Source organism: Protobothrops mucrosquamatus, unplaced genomic scaffold (genome assembly GCF_001527695.2).
Source record: "Protobothrops mucrosquamatus isolate PMUCROS unplaced genomic scaffold, P.Mucros_1.0 scaffold285, whole genome shotgun sequence".
Taxonomy (NCBI): Eukaryota; Metazoa; Chordata; class Lepidosauria; order Squamata; family Viperidae; genus Protobothrops; species Protobothrops mucrosquamatus.
Genome location: NW_015386629.1, coordinates 626297 through 646815, shown reverse-complemented (window position 1 = coordinate 646815; position 20519 = coordinate 626297). Strand labels below are relative to the sequence as shown.

The following is a 20519-nucleotide window of genomic DNA, read 5'->3' as shown; positions in this document are numbered from 1 at the left end:
GCTTCTTATAATGGGTAAAGGGACTACTTTACTTACGTCCAGGAACTTCTGGCTGCCCAGTGAATTGTTTTATCTTTTTCCCTTAAAAAGTAGACCTCCCACCACATCACACTGCTTTGCCCTACTGCGTTTTATGGAGAAATTATATATTATCGTCTTCTACTTGTAAACCTCCATGTTTTTTCCTCAGTTTCTCTTTTTTTTTTGAGCATAGAAATTTTATTAAGGAAAGATGGAACAGTCACACAATATCTTTTGATTAGTACCATTAGAAACATCTATGTGGAAGCACAGTTTCAAAGAAAAGAATTCTGCTTTTCAAAATCACATATCCAAAGCTCCCTTGTGCAAATCTTTGGATCCTGTGCTTTCAAGCTGGCAAATGAGGAATCAGAAAATTGAAAAGTGCTCAGTGCTTACACTGGGTCCTATTTCATTAAGATCCAAAGAAGGCACACAATGAATAATCCTGCATCATAGATACGTTAAACTGAAGACACCATCCCAGTAATTTTTAAGAGGTGAGACCTACAATCTGGTCAAACAAGTTTTACGGCTTTTGAAATAATACAAAAGCCTATTTATCAAGAGTGAAAGTTATGTATCTTTACACCATAAATGGTAATTCTCTTTCAAAACAATTTCAGCTCGCTGGAAAAAAATATTATGTTTAAAACAGACACCACAGAGAATCTCATAAGTAATCAGTATCTAGCTTCTCTTGCATAGCAACTCTTCAGATGTACACTGTCCGAAATGTTAAATCACCAAGAATGGAAAAAAAATACTACTACTATTGCAAACCTACAATATTTCTCTCCTATTATTGAGCTTCCTTTTGCCATTTAATCATTCTTCTTTCCGCCTCTAGATCTTCTTGATAGATCATCTACAACACAGAGCATAACACTACTAGAAGAAAATAAAACAATCAGAGAATTTCATACAAATAAAGGATTTACATAAAAGTTGCATGTTAACCAAAATAAGAATAGGTGAGAGAATCCTAAATGTTTCAAGATAAAGACTAGTGGTTTCTGTCTTCTGTATCTGGTGCTTAAAAAAATCAGTAATATTAAATGAAAATGTGAATGTTTATACTTCTTCACAGCATTTTGTGCATTTTTTTAACAGGAATGTTAATCTGAAATACAAAAGCTTGTAATTTTTGTAAGAGTCTCTTAGCTGTACGAAAACAACAATCTTATTGTACGTTGACATTCAGCTGAGCTTCAATTCTACATTAAGATTCTAATAAAGAGTGCCACCTACATATTTGTTGTCCTTTTGATTCTTTCATCTCAGTCCAGTGGTTCAGCTCCTCTTCACCAGAACTGTTCAAACCTAAAGAAATCCAGCCTATCATTTCCTTTCGCTTCATGCTGCGTTTGTTATACACAGATAATATAAGCGTAACATCAGAAAGCTGAAAGAGTGCCACTTGAAAAATAAAGGTCTCCTTGTAGACTGGATTTGGCTGCCCTCTTCGGATGGATGTCTTGCATTTGGACATCTCTTGACCCATGGAATTCAGCAATGTCAGCTTAACAAATGTATCTACAAAATAGACAATTTGATACATGAGTTGTATTGGAAAAACTATTTCACCTAATATATCAGACTATCTTTAAGATTATGGTGTATACCATGTTGGATTTGAACAATTGACTAAACCTAATAATATGACAGAGAAAAGTATTTCATTGTGACTTTTACTTAATTGTACTTATTCTCTCATAGTAAATTGAACTAGAGGTATACCTCATAATCCTACTATTATCCCTTGCTCATTTGCACCAAGCAGACACATATAGCATTAACACTTAGCAAGCTACAACTGGCACAGCACTGTAAAGCATATCACAGTTTTTAGATCATATAAATAGGTGTATAATGACATGAAAAAAGAAATCACATGTAAAAGAATGGGATTGGAGTGCAGTGATAATATCACATGATGTTCATGATGAAATGTTTGCTTAAAAATCTCTCTGCATGGATGTGGTTTCTCGTCAAGATTTTTATTGGACTTCGTACAATTAAAGTGCCAAAATATAAAATTACCCACATAAAAGTTTATATTTACTCATATGAATAAAGCCATGCATGATTTTTGCATGCAGATATGTGGCGCAATAAGTAATTAGTACATAATTCTTTTGTACTAATTTTAATGAATAGCATGTCATACCATACTATTCAAGTATAAAATCTTTGCAATTTTTTTGTATAGGAAGCAGTATAAAATAAATTTAATAAATATGATAGTTAAAATATTCAGAGTACAATAAAAAAATCCTAGATGCACAGAGGATACATTCCATACCCACAGAGGAAAAGGAAGCAAACCCCCCCTCTCTCTGAAGCTCCATGTGTGCACTGGAGCTACTAGACCGTGAATATGAATTCAGTGAAATAGCATTGATATTCAAAACTTTAATTGTTACTGTTGTGTGGAAACACTTTGCCTGGGAAAATGCAGTCATAATTATTGAATTGAGTATGTACATCAATTTGTTTGTATTTAAAAACAGAAAGATTTTCTGTCTTTTATTTATTTTGGTAAATGCATGAATTTGAATTTTTTAAGAAAGAAATTTGGATTGTTTAGAAAAAGAAATGCAATAATGAAATTAAATGTCCAGACATTTATTCACATGTTTATTTTATAAATCTTTGAAATACCACCATCCATAGTCAGAGATCAGCTCTGTCTCCATTATAATAGTGAAATAATTATTGTACATCATCAGAAACCAACATGGTAGAAAGTGGTGGAGAGCTTTGAAGCTGGCAGATTTCTTTTGCATGAAAAAGACAACATCTAATTAGCCTCCACAGGAACTCACCTCGTATTATATAAACCTGTCCACCTATCAAGTGTTTTAGACAACAGAACAGTCCATCTGACAACGGGGGTGGGGTGGAAAGCAGTAAAAGAAATAATGACCAGATGTCAATAGTTGGGTGACACAGGATAAAAGGTTAAAGTTTAAGAGGAAACACTATTCACCAGAGTGAAAGAAAATAGCATCTTAGCAAATCAGTTTTAGAGAAAAGGATCAAGCAAAAGGATGGGCAGGTAGATTAATGAATGAATTTTGTTATGTTCACTGTGTAATCTTTAACAAAAAAAATTACACGGTTTCAAATAATGTAGTATCTTAATAGTAATTTCTGTTGGGTTTAAAACACAAGCGCATAGAGATTCATGCAAAAGATCAGGCTACACACTAGAAATCAAACATATTCTTTAGCAGACCTTCCTCTTTTTCATGCAAACTCCAGCTTTCTAAGTAAGGATTAATTAAATGAACTCAGACTAGGGAAGATCAATAGAATTACAAAATTACAATAAAATAAATGATTGTTGAAAGGCATTCTGTGTGTACTGTAAACAAAATAATGAAATCTGATAAAATTAACTTAGCTGGCTACTTTATTCATTTAATGCTACTTTGCTGCATCTTCCATCTGAGAAAATGATTTAGGCTAAAATGCAAGTTTATTAGATCAAAGTTTAAAAAAATAATTCAAAGCTACATGGTTTCTTCAGTGCACATAGAGAGCTTCCCATAAGTTCAAATTTCCCATTCAAATTGTAACATTGGGATAGCACTAAATAAACAATAATTAATAAACAGACTGTGCCCTATGTGCACAAGATTCCCTAACCTATAGTGTGAGTCCACATGGAATGGAAAATAAACAAAACAAGCATTTTTTTAGTACTATCAAGAATATCAAAATAGGTTTTAATTGGTTTTGCAACAAAGATCATTTTCTGCTTTCATCTAAAAATGGTGTGGACATTCCTCACCACTCTCTCTTCTCTGCCATGTCATCTTTTGCTGGTTTTGGCATTAAACTAGTATTTTAAGCAGCCAACAGGAAATTTTACTACAGTCACAGTCTGATATACTTTAAGAATCCTTTTGTCAGTTGTGCTGTCAGATAACTTCTAGGAGTTCTATCAATTCAGGATCTATTGGCCGTTTAAGATGGGTACATGTACACTTTTGTGGGTCCTAGGCACTGTACTCCAGGGCCATACAGCTTTGAGCAACAATAAGTTCTGCATTGTTGATGTTTTTAATGCCACTATATTTTCCCTCTGTACATGCTCTACGTATCTCTCTGACTCAAGGAATTTGGACTGGCCTGAATACTAGTTGACCAGGCATGCCTGTATGGTGAAGCAGAAAAGAGAGAGATAATTTATTTCAGACACTTCTGATACAATTCTTCTCTCACTAAGCCTGTCTACTGTTGTTTAGACTGCTTCTAAACACAGATTTTCAGCATCTCCAGAAATTCTGTGAGTTGAAGTCCACAAGTCATAAAAGGGCCAAGTTTGAAGACCCCTGTGTTATACTTTTGTATGTCTTCTAGACACCTATCTGCAATCTAGCATGTAAGAGACATTCAGAAATTCTAAGGAACTTTTCATTAGAAATAAGGAGTGTAAGAAACAGGAAGCATCTTCTGCAAATTCTGTACTTGGCAGACTCAACAAGATTTTTAAAAATGTAGTAATAACTATGGAGGAGAGATTTTCATTAGGACCATAATGCTTCCATTAATAACCTGAATAGAAATTGATCCCTACTCTGCAATAATTTCTAAGTGGGGGAGAGGTGAACCATGAGTGCAAATGAGGACTTCCTTATGCTAAGTAATTTTAGCATGATAAATTTTGGGTTTTGATCATGGCTGGGAAATGAGATATTTGGACTTCCTTCTTTATTAATTCTGGCTGAGATGAAAAATGGGCTTCTCCACACTAACATTAAATGTAATGATGTTGCTAACCATATAATTTGAACAACATCTAGAGTGATCAAAAAAGCAGAAGTGATTAACAAATAACTAAAACGTTATTACATCTGAGCAATATAAGCATAACATCAGAAAGCTAAAAGAGTGCCACTTTTATACAGGATTTAGCTGCTCTTTATAACAACTTGTTTGAACATTATAGGAACCTTAAAATACAACCATATGTTTCTTTCAATAAATAGCAGCTTGTCATGTTCATATCATTTCATGTATATTTATTAGTATAATTTTCTTGGTCCTTTACTATAGATTAAAAATAAATTATTTAATTATTTGTTGTCAAACGGAATAAGCAATAGTTAACAGATATCAACATTATACGGGCATCATGTCAAGTGCTCCCTTTGGTCTCATTGCGTTTCTGAGAAGGGACCTGGTCATCTGAAAAATGCCTATCTGCAGGCATGATAAAAACTGTGATGTATCTTTTCTGTGGCTGCCTTCTGTGACTGAACAGCCTTCCCTCTGAGATTCAGACGGCCCCTACCCTATTATTCTTCCAGAGGGCTATGAAGACCTGGCTCTTCAGCCAGGCTTTTGACTAGGGGGTAGATGGAACCCCGGGAAATCAAAGGACATGAAGAGTATGAAGAGTTTATATGATATTGCCATAGGCTAATCGTGTATATTATAGGACTTGGTTAGTTTTATTTATATTATTTTTATTTAATATTCTTGTAAGTACCTAGGATTATATTATTATATGAGATATAAGAAGCCATATAAGTTTCCTAAATAAATATTGGTCTTGTTTAATTGTACTTTTTTAATGAACTTTTGTAGACATAGCTAGACAGTTTTGTAGTTTTATAGACTTTTGTAGGAACTGGATTTGGGTCTAGATTTCAGATGTACTTCTGATTCCGTTTTGCAGAATCTAGTCATTAGAAATGTACAAAAAGTTAAATCAATTATGCCAATTGTAAATATATTTGTATTTAGCTGAGACCATCTTACTACATTATTTAATTTTATTCTTGAAAAATATACACCACACAAATATACATGACCATCATGCATATTTACTTGGAATGAAGAATAAATACTACTTTTAATCACCACAGATAATATCAAATGTATATTACGACACGCTGATATCAAATTATCATAGATTTATAACATATTATTTTAGTATTATTAACCACAGAGATGGCAACCCATCTACATAAACGTTTATCAAAACACAATTTTTAAAATACATTATAATTTTCTATAATGGCTTTGTTATGTGAGACATTAATAGTTTAGTAGTTAATCATTAAGATAAAGGCAATTTATTAGCCAGCCAATCATAAAAAATTAAAAGGATCTTGTTGAATCGCAACCAATATTTAGAATTTTAGATTACTGCCATTTCCCCAATGAAAACATGAAACAGATTAGTTGATTATTATACTATTTCAGTTTGACTGGGTAAGGCTAAATGATAGTCCCTACCAGTGAAATCCCCCCAAGTGCAGAAGTATTAAGATGAAATAATATATATATTCTACTCACTGGGTGGTCTGTTTGCTGCCAAGTTTTTGAAGTGGCTGCCTTTTATCACTTCTGCTGCTAGTCTTCCAGTTGTGGCATTATAAAGCAATCCGATGAGGATTTCGGGAGCTGAGCCATGTGCCAAAGATTGACAAGAGGAGATACTTTCACTGCAGGATGCCTCTGACATGCTCATTTGGGACTCACAGCCCTAGAAGCAAAAACAGTGTTTGCAACCATTTTAAGTCATCACAATAGTGAAGAATCTGCTCCTAGTATTAATTTCCAGAATCTTTCATTCCTAATGGTGCATAACGTAATGAAAATACATAAATAAATGAATGAATATGGGGAACCTATAAGCCATATTTATAGCATTAAATGCAAACTAAATCTCCACTGTTTGTCACATCTTATGCCAAAGTAAGATGCATCACAAAGACTTACAGAATTATTGGCAAATGCTCTTTGAATAGAAATGAATTTATCTGCTTATTTGTTTGTTTACTGGGCTTAAAGATATATAATCATAATAGATTCTGAGTGGTGGCATACAAATCTAATAATCAGATTTAAAATAAATAAAATATATAAAGTATATAACTGAAAATATCTACTATTAACAGACCTTTGCAAAGAGGCATTTCTCTTTAGGGGAAACCAAAATAACATATCAAGTCACAAAGACACATTATAATAAAAAAAATAGGCCAGAAGCGGGAATCCACAGCATCATGACCACTGGATATCTGCTAATTTGTACACATACAACAGCATATGAAATTAAATTATAGTTTGTGTTAAACTAGGCATTTTTTTCACAAACAAGAGAAGCCCTGATTTTTGTCTGTTTGGTTTTCGTTTTATTAACAACATCCATTCAAATACAGAATAGTGAGAAAGAAGGAAGGAAGGAAGGAAGGAAGGAAGGAAGGAAGGAAAGAAAGAAAGAAAGAAAGAAAGAAAGAAAGAAAGAAAGAAAGAAAGAAAGAAAGAGGGAGGGAGGGAGGGAGGGAAGAAGAGAGGAACCATGAGGAAGGAATGGAGAGAGGAAAAAAAGGAGGTAAGGATAGACAGGAAGGAGGGAGGGAGATTTTTGAAGCTCCCTGCCAACTTCTCACAAGGAAAGTCAATGGGGAATTTGGAAATTGCTCCCACTCCCACTGCTTTTTTTCCTTCCTGCAGTCATTCTGTTTCTCTGTTTAGGTAAGGAAATGGCTTTGAAAAATATCCTAATGGGACACGAGTTACCTAATCCAATTTATAACCCGGGCATTTCCTGGCGGTTCTAACTATATCCAACATCATTTTGCTACCCTGCGCCCTCCCTACCCCCCAACATCAGTCATGTTTGACAATGTGATGCTCCTGGTTGTGAGAAATAGTGCTTCTAGCTGTTGTTAAATACATAAAAGAAATCAGAGAATACCATCAATAAGATGTCTCTCTATACAGTTCTCTTCTATTGTTATCTGCCTGCCTTCTTGAAGTTCTCTTTCAGCTGATTTCAATGTGTTTGACTCAATAGTAAAGAGTCTTCAGGACATGCTATCGGTCTTCCTCAGGCTTCCAACCAAAAGAGTAAAGAGCACATGATGTAGGTATAGCCATCTCTTTAGATATTCCCTTGACTATCAGGAAACAATGAAATTATTATATACAAACCTCACCAGCCCCATACAAGACTACTTAAAGTAAAATCAAAAGTAAAGTTAAAAAAAGCATAATTTTTTAACTGAGTATAACCAGGAGACTGAAACATTTCAATATTATTATGTACAGACTTAATTTATTATTCCAGAGTCTATAAAGCTATATCAAATTTTCTTTCTGAAAGCGTAAGTGATATTGAAAATACATACTTAGACAAATTATTCTACAGACAAAAGCATCACACTATTCTTAGATTGGTTTTATTCCCAAACTTAAACTATTAATGTATGTTGAAAATGAAATGACAAACAGAATTGCTATACTGCAGTAAATCAATGTTCCAACTTCCTTAATAAACATTTGACGAGGTAACAATAGGACCCATGTGCTACTTTTCTCATTTGATACTTGATCTATGATATTTTTATAAGATTTCCAATAAAACTTACATAGTATGTCATAGTGAGATAAAAATTAAGAAGATGAATTATTTAATCTCTCCGGAATATGTGACAAGGCAGTGAAATTATTGCTTAACTATTTTTTTATATATTGATGCCTGACAGATAGATGTCTATCATATGTTGCAACTTTCACTTATAAGTCACAGAAAACTTTCCAAGTCAGTGCCTGCCCTCCCATAAGGCACATTTTGTATCTCAAACAGGAGACTAGAAAGAGCCCAAACCATCCATTACAGTGAATGCACTCACAACTATCTGTATAGAGCAGGGATGTCAAACTCAATTTCATTGAGGGCCGCATCAGCATTGCAGTTGCCCTGGGGGGGTTGGGGGTGTGTGGCCAGAGTGGGTGCAGCCTACTGGGTGGGCGTGGATGGAGTGGGTGTGGCCTACTGGGTGGGCATGGCCAATTCTACATCATTTGCGTCAAGGGTGCCTATGGGGACCTGGGCAGGAGTGGGATAGATCTGAGGGTCTCTGGCAGAAGGGGGTGGGACCGGGGCAAGTGCCAAGGCATGGTCCACCAAGGCAAATGCCAAGATGGCCACCACAAAATTGTACATTGGCTCCCGGCTGGCCTGGGCCAGGGCCAAGGCAGCGGGGGCCGTTCCCTCATGATTTCCAGGATGACTTCACGGGCCACATGAAACCACTTCGCGGGCCGCATCCGGCCCCCGGGCCTTTTGTTTGACATGTCTGGTATAGAGCATCTACACCCATCTGCTGCATATTGTTCTCAAAGGCAGAAGAGCCTAATATGTCAACTAGGAGGAAGGTTCTCTTGTAGAAGGAAATGGGTAGATCTCTAGATCAGTGTTTCTCAGCCTTGGCAACTTTAAGATATTTAAGCATATTGGCTGGGGGATTCTGAGAGTTGAAATCTACACACAAGTTGCCAAGGCTGAGAAACACTGATCTAAATAGTTCACATGCTCTTTGTATATAAAATGCTGAAGCTGGACAATAGCCAGCGTGTCTCTGTAGACTGGTCAGTGAGGAAGAAAGCAGGTCTACTTTTCAGAATATCTAACAGATGTCTTGTTTTGAAGGACCTTTCCTCAAAACGAAATACTATGGTCGAGAAGGCTGGCATATTGTCTATGCCAGAGGTTCTCAACCTGTGGCCCCTGGAACCCTGGGAGGCCATAATGTCATCACAGGGGGTCCACGAAGGCTTGAAGATATGTTATGATTTAAATCTTGAGTTATGTCTTGGTAGTCCGTGGCCATAAAAAGTATTTAATGTAGGTCCGTGGTAAAGAAAAGGTTGAGAACCACCTGGTCTATGCTATAGCAGCACAAATGGTCTGACAATGCTTCATTTTAAGGTAGGGTCCCTACATGCAGAGTACTGAGGGATGGGATTATTTGCAATGTGACCAAGGAAGGAGAAAGCATATGTTTCAGGGAGCAGAGTTTCATGTTCTGGCATTGGAGCTGCCTATTGTTTAAAGGAACACAAACTAGACATTTTTCTAGGCACTAGAAATCCAAGATTTTAGGCAGTCTCAACCCACAGCTAGGTTATAGACTCTGAATATTCATATCAAGGTGGTGAATTTCTTACACATTTTGAGGCAAAATTTAGAGAAAAAAAATCTCAGCAAATTATATTTAAAATATACAGGTGACCAGTTTTTAAAGCTAATATACAGCATTATAAATAAAGAAGATATATAACAATAAGCAATAAAATTGCTGCTGAACTGGAATTGCATGTATAGTGGAGGCACTAGAAGTCCATTGTCCATTAGTCCTTGATAGAATCCTTGATAGAGTCAGTTTGGTGCAGTGATTAACACATCAGGCTAGAATGTGGAGTTAGTCCTGCCTTAGCACAAGATCAGCTAGGTAACCTTGGGCCAATCACTTTCTCTGAGCCCTAGGAAGCAGGCAATGGTAAATTATTTCTGGGGAAAAACTTGCCAAGAAAACTGCAGGAACTAGTCCAGGCAGTCACCAGGAGTCAAAAACTGACTCAAAGGCACACATGTACACAACACACAAACAAGAGTACAATCACTCTATCTGAACATATCAGGTGGGCAGAAACAACTGGATAATTAAGTTCTATGCTATGATCAGCATAGGTGACAACCAACAACCAGCACTTTAAATTGCACTTAGAAGCTGACTGGCAACCAGAGCCATTTGTCTATGAGTTATGACATACAGATATAACAAGATGTGCCTATTATGGATCATGCTGCTACATTTTGAACCAGCTACAACTTCTGGCTGATCTTTAAGGGCAGCCCCACATAGAGCATTTTGTAATAGTCCAATTGCAAAGTAACCAGGATGGAAGTGAAAAATTATTTGAAGATTCCTGGCATTCTTCTCAAATCTTGCTAATATGTATGCTCAATGGCAAATCTACCTTATGCCAAGACCTGCCCTGCATTTTGAACTTCTTAGCTGGGCTACATGATTTAGCATTTGTATAACTAGTCTGAATTTACTTTAGGACCACTGAAAAAGATTTCATCATGGAGTTCTATAGGAACTATGCAAGTGTATATAAGGATCTTTTTATGTCAGTTAAGCACTGTGGAAATGAGTTCAAGACCAGGTAATTCAGAGTGTGCCATATGCTTTCTCCATCATCATGCTGAGAATAGGCGTTCAGGTAAGACAACGCCCTTTCTATTCTAAATGTTAATAGCAAGAACATTAAGCTCACATATCTATTGATACGGGGAATTTAACACATAGTAGAAAACTAGGCTTCATTATTTCCATGCTAATGAAAAGCAGCAATATGTTTAGAAACAGCAGCTCCCAGTTTCATTGATTCATCGGATGCATTTTTGCAACAAAACATTAAATGACTAGAACTATTTAAATAGTCCATATGAAGTATTCAAAGGAGAGTCAAAGAGATGTAAACTCTCTAAACAGAAATATTTAGTCTATTGCATGTTTTCAGATATCCATAGATAGATACGTGGCCACAGATAGATCGATTCCTTTTTCCTTTGAGTGACAGAAAGTTCAGAGATTGAGCAGACTACCACCCAACCCCTGAGCACTCCACAATTAGGGTTATTTGGGCCTGTAGCCCACTAATTGTTCTGCTACTGAAAAAGTTCTCATCACGAATTGCTGTGTAAATGAATACTGTAATCTTGTGTGGGGTTTTTAGGGGAAAATGGGTACCACCCCAGAGCAAGGGTTAGGGAACAAAGAGGAAGAAAGGAAAAATATCACTGTGTCCTTTAAAGGCTGCTGAAGCCATCCCCCTTTACTATGAGATCAAACTCTTCTTTCTTGTCATTGCTCAATTGTTTCCTTATATCTCAATTCTTTGTCCAAAGATGCCTTTGGGACAAAATGAAGCCGAGAAGAAAGAGCAGAGCTAAGACTGAGTTGTAAGGGGCTACCTCCATAGAATGCAGAAGACTTAGCCCTGGGGAAACTGGGTCTTAATTAGAAAATAAATGACTGGAAGAGGTGGACTTCACCCTTTCCTGTTAGCACCATCTTTCATTATTGAGAATAACCTCCAGCTATCCCAGTGGTGGCGAACCTATGGCACTGGTGCCAGAGGCGGCACTCAGAGCCCTCTCTGTGGGCATGTGCGTTGTCGCCCCAGTCCTAGGCCTTCAGCTGGGTTTTATAAAACCTTTTCGCTTTAGGCCTCCGCTGCCTTGTACAAAAAAAAAAAGGTTCAATCAGTCAATTTCAACTTCTTGCGGGGAAAAAAAAGATCTTGCAAAGTTGGAATTGATTGATTGAACTTTTTAGTCCCACCCAGTCTGCTGTTACCACCGCAGCCACGCCCACCCAATGGGCCACACCCACTCGATGGGCCACACCCACCCGGCACCCGACGATGCATAAGTGGGTTTTGGGCTGCAGTTTGGGCATTCGGTCTCTAAAAGGTTCGCCATCACTGAACTATCCTGTCGATAGATGCTTAAACTTGATCAAAAAGGAGAAATTTCCTGACAATGAGAATAATTTATCAGTGGAACGGCTTGCCTCTAGAGGTTGTGGTTGCTTCAACACTGGAAGTTTTTAAGAAGAGATTGGACAACCATTTTTTTTGAAATGGTATAGGGTTTGCTGCCTGAGCAGGAGGTTGGACTAGATGACCTCCAAGGTTCCTTCCAAGTCTGTTATTCTATTATTTCTACTTACATTTTGTCATTCATTAAAAAAAAAGATCCCTGAGGAGGCAATAGCAGTATTCAAAAAGTAACAATATAATATATTGTTATATATTATTATATTATTATCAATATATTATACAATATAGTGAAAAAGAACCAAAACCAGGGCTTTTTTGTCATAAAACACCCAGAACAGAGTTCCGGCACCTTTTTTGGATGGAACCTTGTAGGGTAAGCAAGGCGGGTTGTATGACGTGTGTAAGTTCCGGCACTTTTTTTTTTTTTTTTACAAAAAAAGCACTGACCAAAACCAATCAACAGAAAGGACCAATTAGCAGAAACAAATGATTTAATCACATGTATTGCAGTAGCATCAAATTGATTTAAAAAGTCTGGTAAATACCTATGTTTTAGCCAGGCACAAAAACATCCGTAAGATTAGCATAAGGCATACTTCTAGCAAGCAAACTTTACACTCCTTGAGAACAAGCAATACTCATAACTAGAACACAATAGGAATAAATTTGATCAATGTGCCTTGCACAGTAGTTGGAGGAGGCAAGCTAGTCAGGAAAAAAAGAGACCTCTTGTCTTTGACATCTCAGAGATCACTGAATTCTCATGGCATCCAAACAGCATGATCAGTGATCAGAGATAATGAGAAGTGGTTTTTAGGATACCTTTCCTTGTTCTTACAACTACCCTACAGCAACGCTTAGCTTCAAATTTCTAAGATGTGTTTAACTATATTTACTAGTGGCACCTCTGTTCAGAATCACTTACATGACTGAACATTTATTCTATTTGATTTAATACTTACAGAAATGTTGTATGCTGGTTCTAGAGTCACCGGAACTGACATCTTTCCTTGAAGATTTAACTTGGTTAAGTAAAATATCTTTTCTCCTAAAATTCTTTCTCTTTTTACACGACGAATACTGTACAGTCTAAAGCGTACTGCATAATTCCCAATCATCTCAGACTCAATATGATTAAATTTAAATGTCTCAGTAAAGACAGGGCAAGGACCACGCTGGATGCTGGTTTTTGCCCTCTGTTTCTTGATAGGAAGGAGAACTAGGTGTACTTGCCACAGACTTCCACTTATCTTGCTGTAATTTGGAATATCTGTGACAGCTGTGACTGTTATTAGAAGCCTCTGTTCCTGTGAGTCATAGTCAAAAGTCACATCCAAGGTGCCATATTTAGCTTCTGGTTCTGGATCAAAGGATTTAGGAAGCTGTGATGATGATCCTTGAACTGACAGATCCTAAATGAAACAGAAAAAAGTAGCTTTACGGTCATGCACATGTGTTTAAGTATTTATATTACTACTGATATATATATATGAATGAAAGTAATTTATATAGATATAGATAAATATATGCTTTCATTACAAAGAATTGAAAATAATATCTTTGCTTGCATTATAGGAAGTTTTTGTTTATTTCACATAAGGAGCAATCAAACATTCTATTAAGAACAATATATGCACAGCAACAAAAATATACTTTTATAGATTGCAAAAAAAGTAAAATGGATCATGGGGAAGAGAATATCCAAAGTCTTATTGGATCTTAGAACAGAGGGGAGAATTTAAAGATTTTTAAAAGAGATGTGCCTTAAACCAAAGAAATGTATTAATAAATCATTTATTCTTTAAGTATTGTCTACTAGAAATCTGAAAAAAACATTTTGAGATTGAAATGTTCCAATCCTCAAATATCCAAACTATCCATTATTGGAATGGGTCATTCTGACCATATTAGAATAGGTCTGATTCAAAATAAATTGCTCTCATCTCAATATAATGCATTTCAAGAATTTTGATAGGATCAAAATGCATTCCCACTCCAACCTCAAAACTGGAATGACCTTTCCAATGACAGAATTGAACATTTCGGGTTGTGACACGATAACAAAACATGTACACATCGCTACTAATATATTTACCCATATATTTTATTTCACTGACAATTGTTCACATAGCTTTTGATTTGTGGTGTACATTCTACATTGTTGCAGGGCAGAAACTCTATACCATTTGTTTGATCCTAATAAAGATATGTACTAAGAGATGCAATTTTCTAAGTTAGCATCTTTATTTTGTATTTTAAAGTTAGAATGAGAGCTTCTTGATTTTTGGTTAACTTGTAGAATTTGGATTATCATTATTTATAAAATTAATTAATATTGTAATTTTTGTGTTCCCATAAAGCCTTATCTAATAGTTCTAGCTGCTGAAAGACAACTAGTTAAGAGGTGCTGGATGACATATTGATGCATTCTACAAATGCATGTTGTGGGAGTTGATTCGCAAAGCAGTTTCAAAACATTTTTTCCTATGAAAATTCACTGATGCAAAACCCCCGCTCAAAGCTCTGTGCAGCCCTGATGATTACTATGTTTTATAATCCATAGTTAGAGCAATCAATGTATTCTGATTCTAAATGACAATATTCCTCTAGTATGGATTCTGAATTTCTCTCATAGTTATCAAAGCTGCAGTGCTGAATTGTAGTTTTTCATTAAAATGCAATAAGGAATAACAAAACACACTGTTTTCAACAAAATTATACTGATTGCAATAACAACAAAATAAATATAAAACAGAAAACTGCATGACAAACTTTGGTCAAATTGTTATTACACAGAAGCAAGGATTCACAATATAACTTTTATGTGAATAATTTTAAAAGGTAAAGATTGTGGTAATCTGAATTAAGTGTCTATGTAGCAGGTAGGAGGGTTTAAATCATGATATTGCATAAATAAACAAAAGTGACAGATTTTGCATAATGTAATGCCATTTTGATACAAATGCTGGATTCTACAAATGTCTCTGAATAGTTGTATGAATAACAACTTGTCCAACTTTCCTTAATTCCTTGAGTCTCTTTTACAAAATATGCATTTAGAGGAAAGGGAAGGAAAATAGGCCTATTTTAAAATGAAATATTGTGGAGTTGATGATATGTTTGTATGTATGTATGTATGTATGTATGCATGCATGCATGCATGCATATATAATAATTTTGCCTGCTCCTCTCAGCCTGTTATGTAAAAGTAAAAGGTAGCGTTTCATCTAATTGAGCTTGAGTCTACATAGATTTTTTTTCTGTCCTCTTGCATAATATGCAACCCAGTAGGACACCACACCTCTCTGACTTGAGCTATTCTCAAAAAGCTAAACGGGGAAGTGGTTCGTCACTGCCTTCTCACAGGATATTTTACAACTTTCAGTCTAGTCTATAAACCTGGATTTTCAGGTCTCTCCTATCCAAGTCTTAACCAAATCAGACCGTGCTTAGCTGTTTGAGAATAGCTCAAGTTAGAGTGGTGTGGTGTCCTACTGGGTTGCAAATTATGCAAGAGGACAGAAATGAGCAACATTTTGGTGGTCAAAGGCAACAATTAACACTTGTAGAGAGGACAGGAATCCAAATAGCATATAGTTAACAAGGTTTTGTTATATTGTTTTTGTTGAAATTGTGATAAATATATAATCTGGCATAAAATTAGAACTTTTATATGTTTCCTATTCCAAAATGGCAAGAAAATGCACCACCAAAAGAGGTAGAACAGTTGGGGATCATAATATGCCTCAAAGTAGGGAAATGTAAGTATTAGCTCAGGAGCTCTACTTATCCTATGGTACATTTGTACAGGGCCTACACCATAATACTTTAATATGGAGACTTTAAGACAGGGGTGTCAAACTGCCGACCTGTGGGCCAGATGCGTCTTGCCGAAACCGCGCCCACTCCATTGCTGGCAATGGAAAAAAACTCATGATACATCGTGACACATCACGTGACGTTGTGAGTTTGACACCCCCGCTCTAAGATTTTGCTATGCAATACAAGCATTGCTCAAACACTGGCCTTCCTTTTGTAAACACAAACTACTTCTGACATCTCTATTAACCTGAGAAAAAGTGTTTAAAGAGGGGTTTTTTTCATTGTTTCTCAGAAAGCACATATGTAGGTCAATGGATACCTGTCAATACATAATAGAAATGTACTTAAAAACTCATACTTCATTTTATGCTAAATAGTTCTGGGAATTTTTTTTTACCTCTGGGCTAAGGACAGCAGTACTATCACTAGGCACATCTTCTTCATATCCTTTGTTATGGAAACTTTCTATTTCATGCCCATTACTTCCTTCACTTGGGCATTTATAAGAACATCTTGGACTGTTGCTGCACTGAGAGAATTCACATTTGCTCTCACCAACTTCGGAAGGTGTACAGGAGAGATGTGGAGAGCCACTATCATCCTGGTATGGTGGAGGCTGCAATTCATCAAGAGGAGGTGTTTGTCTCATTCTTTGAATACAGTCTGCTGTGAAGAAATGACAGCATAGTCTTTCATTTTGTAAGTAATATGACTAGAGGGTAGGCATAGGATTTGTTTAGCTAGACCATATTCAAAGTGGGGTTCTGATCTAAAAAGAAATGCATTGAACTTATTCGATGTAACCTGCTAATGCCTCATAGATCCAGCTGTTTGTTTGCCCGGCTTCCAAAATGGTCCACCTTTGATATTTTTCACTGCTATTAATAGTTTAATTCAACTATATTTTGTCCTTGTATGTGCAATAGAAACCATTATTACATTCTGATATATTTTAACTTTGCCTTGAATAATAGGTTTGCATCTATCAATATGCGTAATGGTTCTTTGACTACTATCATTTAGCTGATGTCCTGATCCTACATTCAGTCACTTTTGATTCTGCAAAGTATACTAAGGATCTTTGTCTTTGTGTTACACTTGTCAAACCCCATAACCAAATTACCATAAATGGTCTTATTTATGCAATTAATTAATTACTTAAATGAGTCAACTAAAACATTTTATCCAATTAAAAACATAACTCTACATAATAAGATACTTTAAAATTTATACTCATTGAACTGGCATTCCACCTTCTATCTATTAAATAAAAGGGCTGCATCTTTTAAAATAAATTGCTTGGTATACACATAAACATGCATATCTAAAAAAAGAAAGCATGTAATTTTTTTCAAAATCAGTTTCTCATCATATGCACATTAACGAAGATATGATTAATTCTTCAATTTAACATTCACAAAACTCAAATAATCTTACAGTAATTTATAGTTTGTGAATCAGTGGAGTACCATAATATAGTTTAAAGCAGGAGAGATAGAAGGTACTCTAAGAAGAAATAATCAAACAGATCTATAAGGAGAAATCCATTTGAGAATGCAGAACATTTACCATTCTCCTACCCATTTACCAGTAAACAATTTTTTTTAAAAAAATCATTAGCTAGGATTTATATAATGAAAGTTTCAACTAAAATGTTTTAGAATTTTTAGTTTTTAAAAATATATGTACTGTCAACAAGAACTGATTCCTGGGGCTGGCCCAGCCCAACACTAGGTTTATTCACTTGATGTGAGTAGCCAATGAAATACATACAAGTACAATAACCCAAATCCCGTTTTTATTCTGTTCAAAAGAACAGAGATGCATTGGAGCAGGTGCCACAAAGCAAGTGTGTAGGTTTGCAATTTGACAGCATACTTATACAATTTTAGACAAAGAAGGTATACAGCTTTGATTATTATTAATGCAAATAGATAAGTCCCTGCTTAACATCAGTCGGCAGATAATATAAGTATCTTTTCATTATCTAAGTTCTCCACCTCTGGGTGTGACCTTTATTGTTCATTTACTAATGATGAACTTTCATGACCTTGGCACTTTCCAGCACTTTCTGCCTATTTGACTCAAGCACTTGCAGTTTTAACTGTCATTCTAAAAGAGGGTTAAACTTTTCAAAAGGGCTTCAAATTATTCCGTCATTGGCATTTACAAATATTAGCCCTTTCTAAAATTTGCCTGAGATAATACTCCAGAAGAAGTCTACTCTTTGGAGGGAAAAAAAAGAGTTGGAGAAACTATTAATGCTACTAGCCAATTTCAGTGGGTTGTGAACAAGTTTTTATTTATTTATTTATTTTATATAATATTTTATTGATTTTCTAATTTTACAATTAAGCATTTAAAAAGCAACATGGTGACTGAGTAATCAATGATTCCATAACATATATAAATCTTTAGCAAAAATCTCAAGTTACAACATCAGATATTTCCTCTCTTTATCCCTTAATATCTACTATCTCATATTGAATTAATATAATTCTTATTTGTTATCAACTAAGTAAAACCATCTTTGTTACATATATCAATAATTTCGAATTTATACATATCTTAATTGTGTTTACATTCAATCTTATATACACCAATGTCCTGTTGTAGCTTTTCCCCCAGGCTTTAATTTCCCCTCAATATTCAACTTAACATTTGGTATGTTACAGTTTCTAAGCTTTAGGTAACTAGAGTTTCCCTTATCTCAACTTCTACATTTCCCCCTTTTTATAACAAAATCTAATATTCTAAATATACATCTTACCTATTTGCATATAATCTTATTCTATTTTAAAAATTCTCTTTTTTTCCACCATATTAAACCAAAAATCTATTAATCTTATTACACATCTTACCTATTCAGTTATAATATTACTTTATTTTCTAAAAAAAAATCTATATTTGACCATCTTCAACCTTCTAATCAATAGTATAAAATCACCCTAATAAATCAAAACCCTAGTTTCTTTCAGCCTTACTCTGGTTTTGTTCCTTTGCCAACTAACCATCCATGTCAATACTTTTAATTCATCAAACAGTTCTCCCTCTATTATTGTGTGTATTATTTGAGTTAAGAAAAACTATTTAATTACAATTTTGGGGGGAAGAACTAGCCCCATTATATTTCTTTGATCGCCTCCCCACTATTCAAGTTTCTCACAGTTGTCCTAATAAGTTTATCTTCCATTCAGTCTGTTCTTCTTCCTTTTCCTCAAGTTTCTTCTGATTTATGAAAAAAATCTTTTCCATTTTCAATGTTGTCACTCTCTTTTCTAATTTCCCCATTGCTGGATCTGTTGGTCAGTTGGGTCCTCTATTTTAATATTTAGTTGTTCCATTTCTCCTGTTGCTTTCTGCATTGTTGGGTCTTCGGTTGTAGTCAAATCTGGGTCTGTATATTTAAGCTGGCATCTTGTTCCTTTATGTTGCCTCTCATTTTGTTACATGCTGAAAGAATGGTTTCATGTATTGATTTCAACATAGAAAGGATTTTTTCCTGATCTTGATCCATATTGTCTTGATAATGTATTAAATTAAGGATTTTAAAATCAAATGTTGAAAGTAGTTTTTGTAGCTAGATGTGTGACATCTATTTCACGTGTTGCAAATAGTCTTATAGTGAAAATTGTTTGGCAGGTAAGAATTTATAGTCCAAAGTATTCCATCATCTCATGTACTAACAAAGACTTCTCATGTAAAGAAATAGGAAAACAGTTTCCCACATATAATTCTGAAAGTCAATAAAGATTTATCTTCATAGTTCAAACAGGCCCAATAAACCGCCTTGCAGTTCCTTCTTTACAGCTGTGTTTCTCACAGGTGGTATGTCAAGGTCAAGAGGGTTTTTTCTAATTTCTGGGCTTCCAGCCAAGTCTCTTTTAGTCAATAACAAATTGTAATAACATATTTCACTACAAGATGTCACCAATGCCATTTAAAACTTTTTAAATTCCGAGTTTTAATAATAGTTTTTCAAGATTTGTTTCTTTTCTTTTTAAATAAAAGCCAATATCTCCAGTAAGAATAGGAAAACTTTTAGTTTCCAAATTTCAAAGGTATATGCATCCAATTAAATTAGAACTGTTCTTTTAATTGCTCTTTTCCCCTAGGTAGTCAATCGTTGTTGTTCTTAGAGGGTGGGGTAAGAATTCCCTTCCCTCTCTTCTCATAGGGGGAGAAATACTTTGGGCAGCTTTTGCAGGAAAAATATTTAAAGTCTTAAAGAGAAGATCAGATCTCACCCAGTTTCATCTGCATTGCTTTAAAGGTGCTTGGTTGTAATTTTG

At 35.3% G+C, this 20519-nt stretch overlaps 1 protein-coding gene across 1 annotated transcript in view; it reads right to left on the bottom strand.

Moving 5' to 3' along the window:
* Positions 1-1243: 1243 nt before the first annotated feature.
* SYT14 (synaptotagmin 14) overlaps positions 1244-20519 on the bottom strand; it is a 52879-nt gene continuing 33603 nt past the window's right edge. The window contains exons 3-6 of the mRNA XM_029283928.1: positions 16625-16893; positions 13368-13817; positions 6337-6526; positions 1244-1557 (exon numbers count right to left, since the gene is read on the bottom strand). Of these exons, the coding sequence (XP_029139761.1) occupies positions 1244-1557; positions 6337-6526; positions 13368-13817; positions 16625-16893 (1223 nt within the window). The remainder of the gene's footprint in view (positions 1558-6336; positions 6527-13367; positions 13818-16624; positions 16894-20519) is intronic.